This window comes from Trachymyrmex septentrionalis, unplaced genomic scaffold (genome assembly GCF_001594115.1).
Source record: "Trachymyrmex septentrionalis isolate Tsep2-gDNA-1 unplaced genomic scaffold, Tsep1.0 scaffold91, whole genome shotgun sequence".
In the NCBI taxonomy this organism is placed as follows: Eukaryota; Metazoa; Arthropoda; class Insecta; order Hymenoptera; family Formicidae; genus Trachymyrmex; species Trachymyrmex septentrionalis.
Window position 1 is genome coordinate 318,846 of NW_017306102.1, and position 21,188 is coordinate 340,033.

The window sequence follows — 21,188 nt, forward strand, 5'->3', positions numbered from 1 at the left end:
CACGAGGTAAAATTACATAAAGCAAAATTAAAATTAAAATTAAAAAGTTACAAGTTTCGCCGGATTGAGCCCTCATTAGACATTAATAAATCAAGAAAACCGCAGTACAATAATAAAATCTAGCTCTGAACGAGCCTAAAATGTTCATTAGTTTTTGCAAAAAGCCATTTATTCAGTAAAAACTTGTCTGCGGAAAATTTAATTTCTTCATCTTTGAGTAGTCGCACAGCAATTTGCAAAGGTGATTTTTCTTCTTCAAAAATTACATTATCACGTACACTTAGTAACAAAACGATTTTATTATTTTAAAACAACTTTGAAAAGTGGGTATCTTCTTTTCGTATAAAAAAATGGAATAATTCCGTTAATATGCATCACATCATACAACCGTGTAAAGCATTTGATAGCTGACATTTTTCTACGAATTTAAAAAAAAAGCTACCTTCTGATTATTAGGAGTCGAGATAACATTTTTTTTTTTAAATCATTGTGGTTCTAATTTTTAAGATTAAGAGTTCCGCCTAGCACCAATTTGTCAAGAAAGATTTAAACTTACTGTTAAAAAATTTTCGAATTTTTTGCTGCCGAAAAAGTTTGTTTAAGGGGGGACATCTAAGTAACTAAAAAAAAAAAGCGGATTTTCTGGAATTTTTTTTGGCCAAATGAAAGAGCCAATCGAAAATTTGTAAAGTAGGTTTTATAATATTAGACACGAAGTACAAAATATAATTTTTTCAAATAAATCCAAAACAAAATGGCGGCTGTGCAGCATTTCTTCGTAGGCCCTATTTTTGCATGGCCGGACAGCTAACGTCCTTAATTTTTGATCTGGAACAAAAAATCAAGTTTGGTTAGTTTCTATACATCAACAGCTATCGACACACGTAGGATTTTTTCGATAAATTGATTTTTCGCAAAATGGTGCGTGATCGAAAAAAAATTTAAATTTTCACGAAAAAAAAAACGTCACAAAATTGTTGTTAAAAAAAAAGTAAGCAATATAAAGAAAAAATCCTACGTGTGTCGATAGATAAAGGTATTTTGAATATACTGTCAAGGTTTCAGATCGATCGGTTAAGATTTGTTCGAGTTATGTGTCCGGCCGTCTCAAAAAAAGTGGTTTCGAGAAAAACGCGATTAAAGTTTTAAGTACTGTAAAATCGTATAATATGTTCATGTACCTTTAATCTGCGATGCCTGCACCATACAATTGGCCTTCTACATCGATGTCCTCCTGTTGCTTCTCCTTCCGAGCTGCTTTTAAGTCGAGGCGGGCCTGTTTTGCTCCATCGCTCAATGATTGTTCTGCTTTTTTGATGCGGTTCTGGTCCACTTCCTGGCAAAACTGGAAACTTTTCGAGCCGATTGTCAAGCCCATGACATCATATGTACTCAAAATTTAATCTCGTAGGCATTCTTGACGTATGGGCTATTCGGTATTTCTTTTTTCTCGCATTTGTCACAGGATACAACAAGTTTAAATCCCAATCCTCGTTTACTGCTCTCTGTGAATTTCACTTCAGAATGGCACACTTTACACACAACGACGTTCGAAAGGGCAGCAAAAACTGTTACAAAATTGACGAAATGATAGCCGAACGTAGAGTCCACTTCAATGTCTTCAAAATCACGTTGTTTCAATTTCCTCGCCGATGCGCTGACATTCAAATGTTCGGGCTTTTCTATTTCATGTCGATTCAACGGTCGTTTCGCTTTCGGTCTTTTCTCGTATGAACTATCTCTTTTTGTTTCTTTTCGTTCACGACCCACATTTTTGTCACTCATATTAAAAATGAATTCCAATTATCACTGTTTTTAAGAACTATTCGTCGAGTATTTTGTAAAATTATACGCAAATGCAGAGTGTCGTGATAAATGCATTCTTTTCAACAGTCTACCGTCGGTTTACTGACGCTACACGTGTTTTCTTCACATGTATATTAGAAGGGAAAGTCCCTTCTATACTTACTGCCGTTATACGTGCTCCCATACCCATAAATCACAGCGCGCGCCGGTAGCATAAAAGGCGCTCGGGATGTACCTGTGAGGCATCGCCGCAGAATGGAAAATTTGGACATTTAGACACTTTTGCCGGATTCTATCTTATGGTATATTATTTTTAAGACCCTAAAGCATTTTTTAAGCGAAAAAAAAATTTTTAGATTTTTTCAAAATTTTACTCAGATGTCCCCCCTTAAAACCATTGAAAAGTTGAGGAACGCGAGCGAGACAACGCGCCTGCGCGCGGTCGAGTGGGAATAAACCGACCGCTCGGCGACTCGCCCGTACCTGATTTTGTGCGTTAAAATGTGCTTAACTTATATTTTTTCAAGAATAAATTGTAAACATAGAAATATGATTTTTTTTTAATTTGGGATAGTTCGACGAGATCTAAATAAATAGTTTAACCAAATATTTTGCAAAGCAATTGTAATCATAAAATTTTTAATTTCTCACTTCTTGAATTTTTATTTTCTTGGTTTATTACTACAAAATATCGTGTATCACCATTTAATATACATTATTTTAAATATGATGAGGGCTCAATAAGCGCCGAAACATGTAATATAATGTAATGTATTAATACGACTATTAAACATGCGATTATATAATATAATTTTTGCGCGAAACAGGTCTTTTTGAATCTAATTCTACTGGACTAAATATCGCATACACTACTAAAAAAATGTTGCTAAAAATATTTCATATTTTAAAATACTTTTTAGCAAAATTTCAGCATTTTACAAAAATTTCAGTTTAATTTCAGCGATTTTTAGCTTAAAAATTCATTTTTCGCAAAATTTCAGAGAAATTTTAATTAAATTTCAGCAAATTTATATTTTACACACCACACACACACACACACACACACACACACACACACACACACACACACACACACACACACACACACGCACACACGCACACATGCACGCACGCACGCACGCACGCATATAATTTTACGCAATAATTTTACAAAAGAAAGAATGACTTACGTGTATATATCCATATGGATCATATGTCCGCGGACATATATTTCTTACATAATTATATACATTTACAAAGAATAATTAAAGTTAGGCTCTTGAGATAAAAATTAAACAATAAATGAAAACACGGGCAATTAAGAACTTAAATTTGTAGTAATTGGAGCGATTATATCAACATATACATATTTCTCAATACTATATATATATATACATATATATATAGCAAATATCAAACGTTTCGGCTTAATTCAAGCCATCTTCAGCAGTCTAGTATAATAAAATCTCTTGATTAAAATAATTCCAAATATCTTGATAATCTCGTATAATACAACTTCCTTAAAAAATAATAAATAAAATGCCAATTTGAGCCGACACTGGTTATTAGTGTGTATTTTAATACCATTTATTCAAAGTGAATATTAAACCTATACGTTTCGACCTATGGTCAAGATCCTCAGTACAAAAATATTAACAAAATTACATAATGATAGCGCATACGAATGTAAACTAATAACATAAAAAGCGAGAAAAATGTGGTGGTGATGTCCGAGTTAATCTTGGTCATTAAATTATTAAGTTAACTAAAAAGAAAAATACTTTTTGTTATAAAACGATCAACCTAAAAGATTAAAAATAATTTAAAAAATGCTAACATGAGATTATACATGAAAAATGATAAAAAACAAAAAACTTACATATCTGTCAAGATTGAACTGTTTTAATAAGGTTTGTTGCATGTTCCATTAAACTGTTTTATTTATTGTGTAATACAAATGTGAATAAATTAAAAAGTTAATATAAATATAACAGTAAAAATCCAACTTTAGTTCACTTACATGAAACAAGATTTAAAGATATTAGACACGACATAACGTTACGACATACGTTTCGTAGACAGATGTAAAATGAAAATTGAGAAAAACAGTGGACAATAGAACATGTACTTAGAAAGACAATAAGTAAAAATATAGATAATAAATAATAAAGTAAAAACGATATAGGTTGGAAGCATTACGTTTCTGAAAATAGATTAACATCTAACGGATCAAGAGAAAGTGTATCGTTTTGTAAATTCAGGCCTTGTTTTTAATATGCATCATCTCTGATAACAATCTTTTATATAAAATTTACTTTTTGTCTAAAATATGTACGTTATCCCAATCAAATTTATGAAATAAGTCCGACCAATGTTGTATGATAACCGAATGTTGGATCATGTTAATATGATTCCTATGTTCACTTATGCGCGTTTTTAAGCATCTGCTTGTCTGTCCAACATATGACGCATCACAGTCTTTACAGTCAATCTTATTGTTATGTCCAAACTCCGGAAAAATGGATTTAGAGAAAGAGAGAAGGGAGTAGAAAAGGATGGAGCGTGGAAGGACGGTCAGACTCTAGTCTCGCAGGTATTTGCCTGGAAGCAAACACCGGCGAGTCGAACGCACCCTTTTTTTTGTTGCCCGCTTCGGAATATGGGTCAACGTCTCGTGAAGACGCTATGACGCCTGTTTCCTACGAGCAGTGTGATCGTTGGTTCGAATTTCGAGTTAGGGAAAAATCCCTTTAACTCGGGAATGGACCACGTGCGAGCTTTGAAAGGGCAAGGTTTAATGATTACGAGGTTTTGTTAGGAATTTTAGAATTGAATAACGAGAACGAGAAAAATGATTATTAGCATTGTTTATTGTCGTTAACCCAAAGATTAGAAAAACATTCTTGTCTTTTATATAATAATAGGCATATTTATTATAACTAATCTATACATTAATATAGTTACTAACGACGCTGCTGTCTATTCGGTATATTATAATTCGTTTTATGTATTAATTGCTTGCTCAGGGAATCAGGTTTTAGGATTACGTGGGGACACAAGGTTTAATCTATTTCATGGATGGAAACGGAGGAAGGAGGGAAAAGATTATTGAAGAATTTGACTGGAACTAGGATTGCATGGGTGGAATTCGGAAGGAATACGGGAATACTGGAGGTTGAGGCTTGACCAGTGATGGCATTGCGGATTTCCTGAGGATCGAAATAATAAGGGCCGATTGTTTAGGCCCCCTGAGGGATGGATGCGGTTGTAACCCGCGGGAATTGGGAGATGAGTGACTCAAAAGTGTCACTCTCTAGGATCCGGAAGTAGGATCTGGGTGGGGGTGGAAGAATTTCCTCTAGGAACTCCACGCTGTCCGTGGAGTTCGTCGGAGATGGACTTCTTCTGGGGAAAATTGGGTGGGATGAATCGGATTGTGGAGGAGTATCAGGAACGATTCTCTCCGTAAGTGCGTCCGAAAACGCGGGTGAAGGAGATCGAAGGGGAGGTAGCTGAGGAGGTGAAGGTGTTCGAGACGGAGAAGGTATTACTTTAAGTTGATTAGCCGGCGGAGCCGGTGGTGACGAGGATGGTAGTGGTGGTAAACGATCCTCGGACGACTCTGCCCTTGTGAATGCCCGAGGTACCTCTTGTACTCTTCGTCCAAGAGTCTCCGTGCCTCCCGGTAGGCCCGGCTTCGAAGCCACCCTTTGAAGGTTCGGGCACTATAATTTGGTATCAATTATAGTGGTTGGTTCTTTTACACACACACACGCGCGCGCGTGTGTGTGTGTGTGTGTGTGTGTGTGTGTGTGTGTGTGTGTGTGTGTGTGTGTGTGTGTGTATGGGACTTACTATTGTTCTGCGGATGTGGAGTGGATCAAGCAGGCGAAATTGGTGGTCCCAGCATCACACGGGAGGTTGCCACTCGGATGTGGAGACTCTGGTCACTTTTGTTCAAGTCCCAAGGAGATGGAGTTGAACGAGAACGGTTCTAATTGCAAACCGGCAGAGTTTAGTTTGAAAATTTGACAAATAATACTGGCAACCGATCACTACTATCTTCTGACTGCTGACCGCCGAATGCCGCTCCTCGTGGAGGGCCTCTCCTTTTATATTGGCGAGTTAGTGACGCCGAGAGCAGAGCACACGTGTGCTGCTGGGCCAATCCAGGATTAGGGTTAGAATTAGGGATGTCGGTTATGAAATGGGATACAGGGGTATGTGTCTAAGAAAACTTTCGTCATCGACCATTTGCCGGATGTCCAATAGGTTCGAGCCATTTATTGCTCTCAGTTGCTGTTTCATTTTATAATCCTAATCTACTTGTATTGTTCTTCCCGTTCCTCGGGATAAGGTTCGCTTATTTGGCACTTGGTTTCAATATCTAACCCAACGGTTTTGTTCCGAATGGGTTATTAGTTTAAAATGTTGTTTGGCTCGTCGCTACTGTAACAGATGGTTTACTGGTCAATAATTTTTTGTGATGACGAAGGTTTTTCTGTCGAAGAAAAGAACCGTGGAGTCCGGACGTAACATTATATACTACATTGGATTGAGAAGATTGAGGTAGGAATTAAATCACGATCAGCAAAAAGAATATCACAATGCCAAGCATCTTTAGCGACATATTCACAGTGTCAAAGCAGAGTCACGTATGCAAATTAACATGAAAGAAACTAAATATTATAAGTACCGAAACAACAATGTCAAGAAAAGAAATGTCGTCGAAATAAAGAAAGTACATAGATAGAAAATAAATCAAATGATCCCAAAACCGAGTTAAAATTTATTTATTATGTTCGTATAAGCATGGTGCAAGAATTTTGTGTCTGATTTCAAATTTAATCCATTCTCTTGCATTTTAATATTGAGCATCTCTGACACCAACCTTTTACCAAAAAATCTCTCATTATCTGTTTCGTATATATATAATATATATAATTCAGAGAGAACAACAACAATAATATCTCACACTATGTTTTCGTTTATGAATAATGTCTAATTAAATCAAGTACAAATCACATATCAAGCACAAAACTCTTAAAGAATATATTTCGCTGTCTCTATGGTTTATGTTATCGCGCATTTAAGACGGCGATTTTGGCCTTCGAGAGAATTCGAATCCCTGGATTGCCCTTCGAACAACGCCGAGGGTGATGTCGAGTCACCCTGAATCCTACGTGTAACCCGTGGCCAGATTGTATTCTCGATGATGCCTAGGGGAAACCCTGAGTCGCGATCACGTACGCAAAACGTTTCAGAGACTCATATTCGTATTTATAGTCCTTCCTTGAGGAATTCTTGAGGATTGCTTGTTCCTCATTTCATAAACCTTCCTTGACTAAACAAGGAGCCTTATTAGCTTCTTTTTTCAAGGAAGGTTACGAGTTTCCTTGAGAAGCAGATGCAGCTTTTATAACCAAGCAAACCTCCAAATTTAATTCGTCACACCAGTCTTTTTACTTTCGATAGCTTTTAATTTAGATCTATCGCATCGATAATTATTTTTTATAGCTTTTTTTTGAAAATAAACCACCAAAATTTTCTCCTTCGTATAATCAGCATTATGGCGAATTCGATTGGAAACATATTAAAAATAGACTGATGCATATTAAAGCCGTTATACACTGATTTAATTTGAGTATAAAATTAAAATGCAAATATTTTGAATTATAAAATGCATATTTTACCTAACAGTACAATAAAATGTATTGAGTATTTCACAATTTAATCAACCAATTTCTATGTTATTTATAAACATATATTTACGTTATTTTGAGTATGTATGGCGGTTTTAATGTGCATCAGTGTACACTGAGTGCGTCCAATCAAATTCGCTATTAGTTTTATTTTTGTCGATTATTGTTGCAAAATGTGTTTAATCACGACTTTATTTAATCAACAATGTCTTTTTAACCTTTATTATTCGTAATTCACGATATTAGATATGCATATACTATATATTATGACATGCTGTCCTCAGTAGGTTACTAAAATCCCTAAAAGATTCCTCCCTTCGGGAAGACAGACTTGAGATTTATTAATGAAACAAGGAAGCCTTGAAAACTCGAGGAATCCTTCATGGAGGCTTTCTCCATTCTTAAAATAAGGAAGGACTATGAATACGGATGTTAGACTGACTCCGTATACGATTCACACTCTTGCTCGGTTCTTGATCGAAAGAGAATCTCCACGCCGCCACGGACCCTCGATCTTTCTCCTGATTAGTCTTTCCGAAAACATGAAGACCACGATTAGTGGCAGCGGTGCTTTGGACAAACACAAGCGGATTAACGATCATACGCGCGAACCATCACTCTGATCTGTGCCGACATCGCTTTTTCTTCTTTTTGAAATGCCGGCTCTCACGACGTTCGTACACGTGTATGCGTGTGTGTGAACGATTGATTTGATCCACGATTTCGTATTGACATGCACGTCTATTTAAAGCTCTACGCAACATTATCTAAAATTTTTGTGTTATTCCAATCAAATTCATAGTCAAATTTTAATTTATGTTCTGAAATAACAAATAAATTATCACTTTTTTTATTAATATCATTTTTGGGTTTATTAATTCTGGTCTTTAATTTACAACTCATCTGTCCCACATAAGAAGCATTACAATTTTTAGCATTTACAATTAATTTTGTACAGCATTTTTTTTAGAATCGTGTGGTAAAACGTTTTTCTGAGCTTTGATGATTTTATCAAATTTATTTAAACTAAAGAAAGATAATCTGATTTAAGATCTCTGAATTAAGATTCTTAGTTATGTTTTTAAATTTATCACAAATATCCGATAAAAAAAAGTATAGTAGACAAGAAATTATTAAATTATTATATTTAAAAGGCTGCAATACCTCATATTATAAACTTAATCTTTTTATCCACACACACGCACGCACGCACACGCATGAAGCGTAAATCCGACTGTGCCACTTCCACATGGTACGCTTCGGTACGAGTAATGCTATGTCAGCGGTGATTGCCTGTTGCGATATTAAGATTAGTAAATTCCATACAGTAAATGCTGCTTTACTCAAAATTGTAACTTTGAACATGAAGAAAATTAATTTAAAAATGTTGTAATCATTTTGTTTTGGTCTCTCGTTTAAATCAATAGACTCTAAAGTGTAAAACTACATCAATATATCATAGAATTTCTCTCTCATTTTGTCCGGAATAGATCGAAGCTGAATAAAAACGGATAATTGTTTCAGTTTGCAATTTCATCTTTCACTTAAGTTTTTATATAAAAAGTTTATATGTATCTAAAAAATGATAAAAGTATTTTAAAGAGAAAACTTTGAATTTTTTTTCTCTTTTTTAACGAATGCTGTACGTTACTCCACGCGCGCGCGTTCGTTTTTTATGAGCAGTCAAAGTCAAAGAAATCATTTTTACTTCAATATTGAATAACTCGTTAAGAAAAAATCCTACAAAGGTCAATAAAAAGGCAAATTAAAGATAAGATATACACTTTTAAAAGCTCTGAATTGTAATTGTGCCTCACTTCTGATTTATAACATAAAACTGTGCGAAATTCACAAAAATTTTTGAGATTTTACCGATCTTTTTTTGTATTCATTTGTAATACGAAGCATGTAGCTTCGTAAATATCAATCAAATCGAAATTTTAAATACAGATTTGGAAAGTACAGATTTTAAGCTACAAAATATTTTTTTAAACTTCTCATTTTAGCCATTTTTGTAGAAGTTACGCTCATTCAAAGTCTATTAATTTTTCGAAGGCGTGAAAGGTGATGCTTTAATTTTCGCGAGTAGTATATTATTTATGTATGTTTATACATGAAAAATTTTTACCGTTTTAGATATTATTGTTTCATGTAATACATGTGGGAGTATTTACTTGCACACTGTAGCAATTGCCCACTGCCAGTCACAGCGACTTCTGCGTAGAGAGTTTTTTTTTATTATTTTTTCTAGCACTCTGATTAGCTTGTGCACAATTGACTCGTGTGCAATTGCTATGCATTCATATGTACTTACTTCCTTATCCGTAAGGTTATGTACCACCTCAACATAATTTTTGATCTTCGGAACTTTTCGTGGATTTTTATTTAGAAATAATTTCTCTTTATCATTACTAGATGATGAAGAAAGCAAATCTAGCAGTTCAAATGCTAATTGTACATCCCGCGCAGCCATATTGTTCTAATCTGGCACCATCTTTCGGAGCTCATGCCGAATTTTTGCATTCCTCCATCGTTCGACTGTACAGGGAAATACTCGATTGTAGTTGGTTGGTTCTTACATTCTGATCCGGTTTAAACCCTCGGTGAAAACTAGGCCATTTATAACAAAATTGCTCCGTTCGACAGGAAAAGTAGTTGTTGAGGTTAGAAAATCTGTCGTGTAGATAGTGAAATGTATAGATTAGTGCTTATTGGCGGCTACGCTGCTCCGAACAAAAAAAAATAATTCTATCCGCTTGGGGCCTAACCGTCTAGAAGTTGTCATGAAGACAGTGGAGTATGAGAACAATTTTTTTAGAGCGGTCTTTTTACTGTCTAGGCTGTAGGTATAGTCGCCCCGAACCAATAAGCACTAGTCTATACACTTTATATATGTTCTGTAGTCTATATGATAGATTTTCTAACTTTAACTTCTTCTACTTTTAAGCTCGCAGCCTAACTGGCTGATACTTGACCACTGATAGTCTTCGGAATTGAACAAATCATATCAATGGTTTGATCCAAAAAGAACCAGGAGTATCGAAATACTAGAGAGACTACTGATCGCGTTTAACGGAATTTCCATGGTGCCTAGTGTTTAAATCTATTAACGTTTTCTCTTGGGATACACTGGTGGGTGCAGTTTTGCACCGCACCAGTTGCGTGTAAGCGCTACATCTTTATATATGTTCTATGCGCTATACTGCACTAGAGTGGTGCACACCATGGTGTATACCAGTGATACACTACATCATTATTGCGCTAAAACCCTGTTCCCCCTTGATTTCCATTTTCAAATTTTAAATGTCATACTGGCTGTATACCGTCCCTTTGAGACGGTGTAGCAGAATCTCATTTCGCAAAAAATTTGCACTACACCATAGTCACGGAAACACAGTACACCAAATGAGTTCGCTTACCATCAGTCATGGAAACACGGTACACTGTTTGAGTGTTGCATTGTGGGCGATAGTGCAACCAAGAGAAAACGTTATATATTTCGGTCAAATATGTGACATTTAAATATTTAATTAAAAGTGTTTGGAAGATTCACAAATGTTTTTAATGATACTTCATAATTCTTCATACAAAATACAAACGATTTCATGTATGCACATTGTTGAATTTAGATCCGGCTGATTATTCGGTCAAGCACATGGTTCAAAAAAGATTCATTAATTATAATGACTCACAAACCTTTTTAATTGCACTTTAAAATTATTCATATAAAATGCAATTTTAAAATAGTAATTTTTACAATCGAAGGTTTTTGTCCGGTCATTACATTCGAATGAAACACGTTGCCCGCGGCGAGTGCGCACCAGTTCTCCCAATGAAAAATGCTATTAGTTTACATCGTGCACCTGATACGGATACTAACTATAGTAACTTTCTATTGAATGATCTTAATTTCAGCGATAGTTGAAACATATATATGATATGTGTATTTAATTAATCATTATAATATATACTGTACCAATTTGGTACATCATTCTTTAAATATACATTGCCGAAATTAAAATAATTTAATAGAAAGTTATTAGTTACGTGTATCAAGTACACGATGTAAATTAAGCCACTAGCATTATACCGCACTAGTGCGTATGACCGATATTACATTTGTCGTACGACAAAGATTTCAAGTTTATTGATTGACTGTATGATAGAGATCCGACAACTTCTCTTTCTTGCAACCAAACAATAGACTTGAAATACTTTGTCGTACGGCCAAATATAATATCGACCTATAACATATACATATGTACATACATAGTACATACATACACACACACATGCACATTTGCGGAAATGGCACTATAAATGCACTATAAATGGCGGAACCAATCGGAGAAGAGAACACTTTCCGCTCCACTCTCCCTTGATTCTCTCTCCATAGAATCATTTAATTCTTGTCGTTTATTAAATATTAAACAAAGACAAATGATACTCACGAGCGTTGCGAATGTTTAGTGGAACGCAGCTTCAGTTTTAGCACTTAGTGATTTTTTAATACAATTAGTTTGTATATTTAAGTTTAGCAAACTAAAGGCAAGAAACCAATCATATTAAAGAATCACTAAGTGCTAATTGAGAGCTTATTACGGTTTTTGAAACGAGGTGAAAATTACGAAAGTGATCGAATTTACTAAAATATTTATAACTTCATTGGTTACACCTAGTGAGTTTGCTTATTTTTGTAGAACTGGAAAAGATATGGCAATAGAAACGCAAAAGATGTCGCGCAAATAATATATCTATGAAGTGTAAAACTTCTTTATTCATTAAAACACGCGTTTTAGTGAATAAAGAAGTTATGAAGGTAAATTTTATCCTCACAACTTTTCACAAATCAGCGCTTTGTGTTAAGCGCTGTTGTCTGTATCGTGCAGTGGAATAGCGTAACGCGGAACGAGAACGGAATCAATCATAAGTGTTCCGCACCAATTGCAGTTGGCACGCAATGATTGATTTTGTTCTTGATTCTGCTATTTCGCTGTAGGTAAGCACCTTAATAAGATTCTAGGAGCCTTATTAGGCCGCTGTTCCATAAGCGGAAATTTACAGCGGAATGAAACAGCTCAACCAATCACAACTCTGTAGTTATTACTTAGCTTTCTTTTCTGCGATTGTGATTGGTATCGCTATTCCGTTCCGCAGTAAATTTCCGTTTATGAGATGGCAGCCTTACGGTACTTTAAATAAAGTAAAAATTACAAAAACAATCAAACTCACTAGGTGTCAACCAATGAAGTTATAAATATTCCAGTAAATTCGATCACTTTCGTAATTTTCATTTTGTTTCAAGAACCGTAACGTAATAAACTCCTTGATTAATTTTCTCTGCTGAACGCAACAATTGAGTGCATTCAGTATTACAATTGTTCACTGAATGCTCAGTGAGCGGTTGTAGTACTGAATGCACTCATTAGGGCCGGTTGTTCCATCTTTTAGTAAATTTTAGCTGTTGGGTAAGTAGCAACATTATCACACTCGTGGATTATCAGATTTACCTTACTGGTAAAATTTACAAAAGGTGAAACAACGCCTCTTGTTGCGTTCAGCAGATTCAACGGTTGAGTGAGCGCTAGCTAATATTGTTGTATTCTTTTACACTTTCTCTGCTGAACGCAGCCGTGGATATATTCTTTCAGATCTAAAATACTGATTGGAAGATCTAAAAGAATACACTAGCGAGCTCTCACTCAACTGTTGAGTCCGCTGAACGCAATTAATAAGTACATTTAGTACTACAACCACTCATTGAACGCTTGCTGAACACAGTCATTGTAAAGCCAGCGACACACGATGCTTGTTTTCCTGAATTGCTAACTGGATTAGAATCTTGTCACTGTATTGGCTGTGCTATCAATGCTATTATCTCGAGTATATGACAATTGTCTATGATCGAATTGCGCATAAGCCAATCACAGCGTTAAAAAAAAATAACCCTAAACTCCCTACGCAGAAGTCGCTGTGATTGGTAGTAGGTAATTGCTACAGTGCGCAATTGCATCGCTTTCCCGCATTGCAATTAATACGGTGGCAAGATTCTAATCCAGCTAGCAATCTTTTTCTTAGGGAAACAACCCTGCAAACGAAAATGAATTGAAATGGATTAAAATGGATTCAGATTTTTAGAAATACGGATTCATGGATGTTAAAATGAATTTTTTTCAACCCTGAATGCATTTTTAATTATTTATAGAAATTGCATGAAAGAATTGTCTATTCCTTTTCAATTTTGAATGCATTTTTATTCATTTATAGTAATGAAGAAAGAGATGGAGTATATTTTTATGCTTTTTAATCTAAAAATAATATTAAGTATTTTGTGTGTGTGTGTGTGTGTGTGTGTGTGTGTGCGTGCGTGCGTGCATTGTGATTACTGCTTAATTAAAAATTCAGAATATGAAATGCGGTTTTTCAATCCAGTTGAATCTAAAAATATCAGCCATTTCTGTGCACTGTGAATACTGTTAAATTCAAAATTCTGAATAGGAAATGCAGTTTTTAATCCAATTGAATAAAAAAGTTTTTCTTTTAATGGACTATTTTCTTAAAATGAACCATGAATACTATTCGAAATTGTGAGTAGAAAATCCATTGTTTTATTTAAAAATACATCATGAATGCTATTTTATTCAGAATTACGAATAAGAAATTTTTCGTTTTAATTCAGTTAAAAAAAAGTTGTACCGTAAAAACATATCATGAATTCTACTTTATTTAATAGTTAAAAGAAACATAAAAAGAACTACATAAATATGTACAATAAATGTTACATATGTAAATTCCTTATTTTTAATAATTTAATAAATTAATCGCTTTTATGTATACTCAGCAAACGAGAATGGATTTAAATGAATTGAAATGGATTTAGATTTTCAGAAATATTGATTGACGAATGTTAAAATAAATGCTTTTCAATCCTGAATGCATTTTTATTCATTTATAGAAATTGCATGGAGCATACCTCTATGCCTTTTAATTTAAAAATAATAATAGCTTTTTCTATGCATTGTGAATATTGTTCAATTCAAAATTTTGAATAGAAAATAAAGTTTTTCAATCCAATTGCATCCAATTGAATCCAATTAAATCCACTCAGGTAGCAAACACACGTCATTTTGACGTCAAATTTTAGTCATTTACTGACTATGGATGACGTTACTAAATGACGTCTTAATAACGTTTTAATGACGGTCGAATGTCGCAGACTATTGATGTCATCGCGGGAACGTCATTTTAACGGCAGGACGTTTTCAAGCAATATTGCTTGAAATTATATAGGGTCTCAGCACAGGTAGCAAGCTGATGGCGTTTGTCATTTTGACGTTATTTCAACGTAAAAATGACATCGACTTGCTACCTGTGATTATATAACATATCAAATAATAATAAGTAACGGGCAAAGTAAGAGTCAACATGTTTCTTTGAAATTAACAAAAGAATATATTTCAATTAACAAAGGTAAAATTACATAACGTTACAAGTTTCGACTACCGGATTGAGCCCTGTTCAGACATTAACATAACGAAAAAATCGCAGTATCAATTATCGCAAATGACCGCATATTCATAACATTCACAGTTCGAGTGAGTTTTGATGTAGAGTTCGACATTATTTCCGTACGATTGAACCGTCAAATGTATTTAAAAAATCTTGGCAAAGCTCTAGTTGATAAAAAGAAAAACTTGAAAACTTTACACAAAAAGATCTACGCGTAAATGAATTAACATACCGGAAATCTAGTAACAAATAATAAAAAAATATAATCAGAACTCACCAGAAATCATGTGTAAAAAAAATTCAAACGAGTGTGTCCAAAAAGGAATAAAAACTTCCGGAATATATACAGAAAGAAGAAACGCAGATGTGTAAGACAGATATTACGCTACTATGTACGTTCAGTAGTGCGGATCAAAACAGTCTCAGTCTGGTTTGATCCGCACTACTGTACGTACATAATAATCGACACGTAATGTCTGTCTTACACATCTGCGTTCCTTCTTTCTGTATATATTCCAAAAGTTTTTATTCCTTTTGCTCATTTTGTTGGGGCTGCGGAAGGCCACCCTGATATCAGCCCCAACAAAATGAGCAAATATATAAGAGTCCAGAAGGATTCTTGTCCCAGCACTTCGAAAAGCAACGTTGTTTATAAAATTCTGTGCAATGATTGTGACGCTTCTTACGTTGGACAGACGGGCAGGTAATTAAAAACCAGGATTGCCGAACATCATAATCATATTAGACATAAAACATCTGCCCGCTCTGTCATCACCGATCATAGGTTGAGTCACAATCACGATTTTCAATGGGACAATGTTCTGATATTAGACGAGGAACCTTCGTATAGAAAACGCTTGATTTCGGAGATGCTACATATTAAAAAACAGAAGAACAGTCTCAATTTGCAGACCGACACCGAGGGTCTTACTAAGGCATATCTACCGATAATAAACAAAGTCTGACTTTCGATCCTGTCGACCCGTCTCCTCTCTCAGTGCGTCGCGTCCCGTCTTAGCGAGCGGTCGGTGTCACGTGCGATGTTGACATGTCTGACTTCGACGATTACATCCCTATCATTGTCAGGGATTTTCACGCTTGTCATGTATTGCGGCGATTTTCATTTCCTGTTCGGATGCGTTGGTGAGTGAACACTTGGCTTCTTATCTTCGGCGTGTTTTTGATTTTAAGTTTTAGAGTTTTTTTAGTTTACTTGTCTTTTATGAGTTCCCTTCCTTTTCCGTTTTTCAGTCAGCACTTGACTATGTTTCTTATACATCGGTTTGATTGCCCCATCGCACATACAACATTAAGCTACGTCGAGATCCATCACATTTGCTGATTTCCGCGCGTTAAAAATGTTGCGTCACTGAATGTTATCGATTTATTATTATCTTTCTCTGTTGTATTCTTTTATGTTCTTTTATGTCTTTTATATTATATTCTTTTTACATCTGAGGAGGGCTCAATCCAGCAGCCGAAACTTGTTTGTTTTATATTTTAATATACGCCGTTGTACTTTTTATTTTTTTTTAATTTTATTTTATGTATCTTTGACTGTTATCTTTAATTATATATATTATGCGACGACTCTTTTTCGCCATTTATTTTGTTTATTTTGTTTTAATAACTATAGAATTTCATGTAATTACTGCTTTAATTTATTTAAACTTTTTCATGTATAAAAATTTTTTATATGGAATCCAATTTATTTTTATATATTTAAAATACGGATTTGGATGGATTGAAAATTTCTAATCCATTTTAATCCATTTTCTTTTACTGGGAAGTTCGTGTGCCGCAAGCTTAAGGTCCTACTCACAGTAGAAAGAATAAGAAATTAGGAATAAAAAATAAATAATTTTAATGTATGACCGCGTATTCCGATGTATCTGATTTTTGATAGGTTACGGGCTCCGCACAATAAAAGAAACAGGGAACGTGGAACAAAATAAGAATTTCAACCTATCAGAAATCATGTATTATGGAATACACAGTTTTTGATAGGTTAAAATTCTTTTTCTCTGTTCTTTATTTCTTTTATTGTGCGGAGTCTCTTAAAATCGTTTATTCTTTATTCCTAATTCCTTATTCCTGCTATTGTGCGCAGGACCTAAAATAATACTCGAGGGCACCCAGGTGATATTTCTGAACGCAGCTATGCAACGGTTTACCGTGATCGTGCTACACTCGACACTGTGTCATTTGCTGCAGATTACCTTTTTATTGTGGAATCAGTATGATTCCTTGATTTATATAGGGCAGCGCGGTTAGTGCTTATTCAACGTTGTATATACAAAGTAATGGTAAAAACTCAATAAATTTTGGCATTGTCGATTTAATTTGTTACATAAATTCGTAATATATATATTTTTTTATACATTATGTCTTTTCTTGAGATGATTTAATTTCGGGATGTCATTTCACTTTACTATTAGGAACATCGTAGATATGCATCTATATGATTCAACGATTTGTCGTTTGTGCGCGGCGGACAATGGCAACGAGCATCTATTCATCAGTGAGACAGGCGAGTCGAATCTATGCTCGCTGGTAAATCGTTACCTGCCGTTGAAGGTAAGGCGTTGTGTTTTCGAAACGCCGGTTATACGGACTGCAACTTGATTTCCTACTCCGATTTCCATGTCTTCTACACAGTGCTACTGCACTGATCAAATGTTCATCATTTCATGCATAGCATGTTCAATTATCCCTTAGCTTTTTTTTATTATGAACTCTCTCTCTTCCCTCCCGTCTCCTCCTTTTTGCTAAACAAGGATATTTTAATTATTCATACCTTGAACATATTTATATTGCCTTCATATTACCACTATGATATAATCACAGATAAACAGTTTTTTAATTAATTGTATATATATATATTGTTTTGTTTACTTAAATTTCTTGCATGGTCATCTTTTTTCTTTCTTTAACATAGAGAGGAGAAAAAAGTAAACTGTACAAGATGTTTACCTAAAAAGAACTGGCAATATTATCTTTATTTTGTATGTAAACATTAGAATATAATATAAGTTATTACAATGTAGATTATAAATTATTTACTTACGTATTAATTATATTCTTATGATAACATATTTGTAAATTATAAACATATAAATTTAAGATTTATGATGATGGAAAATTACCACGTACAATTTGTCCGGGTTGTAATATCCAATTGGAAGCAACAGCGCAATTCTTTGAGTTATTGGTGGCTGGTCAATGTAAAATACGTGAACTATGGAAACATCAAGTCGAGCAACAGCGGAAAGCAGAACATTTGCGCAATAGAAAGGAAAATGTAGAATTTGAAGGAATGGAAATGGATACTGCAACTAATCAGGATAATCAGGATGACCAATATGAGCAACAAATGATTATTAGAAGTAAGAATTTTTTTCTTTGAGTATCTTTTATTTTGTGAAATTGTTATATTTTATATTATATTTCATATAATATTGATATGTATATATTATACATATATATAGAAGATGTCCTGTAAGTTTGCCAACCGCTTTTGTGTAGATAGAGCGCACTAAACTGAGTCGAAAAGTCTTCTATCATTTTGCAATTTTCGTAATGGTTAACGAGATATTAATTACTAAAAGTCACTAAATATTGGTTTTTCAGAATTTTTTATTAACTTTTTAGTATTACATTTTCTTATTTTTACCAACATAAGAAAATACGGTATTAAAAAATTTTGAAAAAATTCTGAAAAAATTCTCAGAACTTTATGAGAAGAAAATAAACAATTTTTATCTCTCGCTATTTTTGTGTAAAATTGATAGTTTGAGTAAAAAAATTATTAAAAACCAATATTTAACGATTTTTAGTAATTAATATCTCATTAATCATTACAAAAATTGCAAAATGGTAAAGGACTTTTTGATTCAGTTTAGTCCACTCTATCTATACAAAAGCGATTGGCAAAAACTTACAGGACACTCTGTGTGTGTGTGTGCTATAAAGTTTATTATTACCCTTTTATTTTGAAAACAATTCAAAATTATGAAAAATCAGAAAATATGTGTTCAATTATTTCAAGGCGCCATTTTTTAGAGGATTTAAGGAGATTGTCCTCTCCAAGGATATGCTCTAGAATGGCTATTAACAAATTTTAAAATAAACCCTCTGTATTGTAGCATATAATATAAAAGAAAATAAAAGAAAGATTTTGTTTTTAATGTAGAGGTTGATAGATTGATCCGTTTGGGAGTTATTTAGTGTTAAATTTGAAAAATTCCATTTGTTATCCTTCAGTACATGTTGGATTTATTACAGAAAGCTGTTGAAAATGAGCACTGTTCAAATTTTGGCAGTAAGATATTTGATTATGAAATTGCTGTCTTATATTTTGAAATATTTTCTTAGATATCTACAAGCTACTGCAATTCACTGTGATTCAGAGCATGCTCGAGTACGCTGGAATCTGTAATAAAATTTTCGTGAACACAGACCTTATGTACTGCAAAAAACAGTTTGTACAGTTAAAACTATCCTTAATAGCATTGAAGATTTTAAGGGAATCCTAAAGTGAATCTGTTTTATCAATTTTTTTAAATAAGTATTTTTTTAACTGCTTTTACAGATAAAAAATCCTCCATAATCAAAGTATAAATAATATTAATATAAGTACAAATAATATTAATATAAGTATAAATAATATTAATATAAGTATAAATAATATAATCAAAGTATAGATAATGTAGTCTAAACCGGTCGACTTTATAAAAAATAAAAATGAAAAAGTACAGTTTGTTACCGACTTTTAACGTCGACTTGTAATAATGTTTGTTTTATATACGAGTTTTATACTTTGTACGTATAAAACAATCTTGGTTTGGACTAGAAATTACATGAACAATGTTAAGTACTTAGAATTAGGTTTAGATACTTAATATGAAAGATTAGTTAAATTGTACGTGTGTGTGTGATATTGATGTAGTAGTATATAAAGATATGTCAATGTATCGCATTTTATCGATAAAACAACGATCTCATCAGAGTTTAGGCTTCACTTTAGGATCCCCTTAATGCAACAATTACGACAGTTTATGAAGACATGTCTAAAAAAACATTTCAAAGAGTAAGATAGAAATTTCATGATCGATTATTTTATTGCTAAAAAGTGAACGATTTTTTTTCTGAACAGTTATTGCAGAAAATTTAACACGTATTGACGATATAAACAAATATCTGGAATTTTTCAAATTTTGAATAACTCAAACGGTCAATGTATCCATCTTCGAAATTAAAAAATTTTTGTTTTTATCTTATTAAATGAGATATACTACAACATGAAAAGTTTCACTTGAAATGGGTCTGGTTTGAGTTGGGACACTCCCTTGCAGAGGCAATCTCCTCAATCCTTTTAAAGAAACACATATTTCGCGGTTTCTCATAACTGTGAATTGATTCCAAAACTTTATAGACTCCTTGTGTACAGTTTGTGCAGTTAAAACTATCCTTAATAGCATTGGCACACAACTGCACAAGTATCTATGATATTTTGTTATTTTTTCTCTCTTTTCTCCTAGTCATGCCAGATGGATCTATGTACACAGCAGAACATGAAATGAGTTTGCAGATGGAAGGTTTGACTAAACCAAGAAGGAAACGCGGACGTCCACCTAAAATCCATACAGATATAGATTCAATGGTTTGTAACAATAAATTCTAATTGTTAATGTTTCCTATATTATAATACCCATATATTGTATATACTCGTACCTATTCTACATAAGGCAACAAAAGAAAATCCTGCAGAAGTTATGAGTCAAGGTGAAGAGGATAAGCAGGAAGAAGAAGAAGAATTGGATGGTGAAGGTAGACGCAGAAGAAAGCGCAAAGTTCCCAAAAGGTTTGTTAAATTGAAAATTATAAAACTTGTAAATTATAATCTACTATAATAATCATATAAATTATAATAACTCACAATTTACATAATTATTAATGTTTAATATTAATGATTAATATAATAAGTAAATTTATGCAGATTTTTAGAAGCAGTGCAGGGAAAAGAATTGGAAAGAATATTCAAGGAAGAAGGTGTGATTGATGATGAAGATGATGATTCCGAAATGATTGACGATTCGAAAGATTTGTTAAAAGCTAATCAGGATGGTCAAGAAGGTATACATAACGAAGGTATACATAATTAAATGTCAA

At 33.7% G+C, this 21,188-nt stretch overlaps 1 protein-coding gene across 5 annotated transcripts in view; it reads left to right on the forward strand.

Moving 5' to 3' along the window:
* The first annotated feature begins 17,170 nt into the window (after positions 1-17,170).
* Positions 17,171-21,188, forward strand: part of LOC108756048 (zinc finger protein 569-like) — a 78,612-nt gene continuing 74,594 nt past the window's right edge. For 3 of the 5 annotated variants that reach the window (XM_018499606.1, XM_018499603.1, XM_018499607.1), the window contains exons 1-6: positions 17,171-17,323; positions 17,456-17,594; positions 18,142-18,403; positions 20,558-20,679; positions 20,765-20,880; positions 21,016-21,167. In XM_018499606.1, the coding sequence (XP_018355108.1) occupies positions 17,469-17,594; positions 18,142-18,403; positions 20,558-20,679; positions 20,765-20,880; positions 21,016-21,167 (778 nt within the window). In that variant the 5' untranslated portion in view covers positions 17,171-17,323; positions 17,456-17,468. The remainder of the gene's footprint in view (positions 17,324-17,455; positions 17,595-18,141; positions 18,404-20,557; positions 20,680-20,764; positions 20,881-21,015; positions 21,168-21,188) is intronic. The other 2 variants (XM_018499604.1, XM_018499605.1) reach the window with 2 other exon arrangements.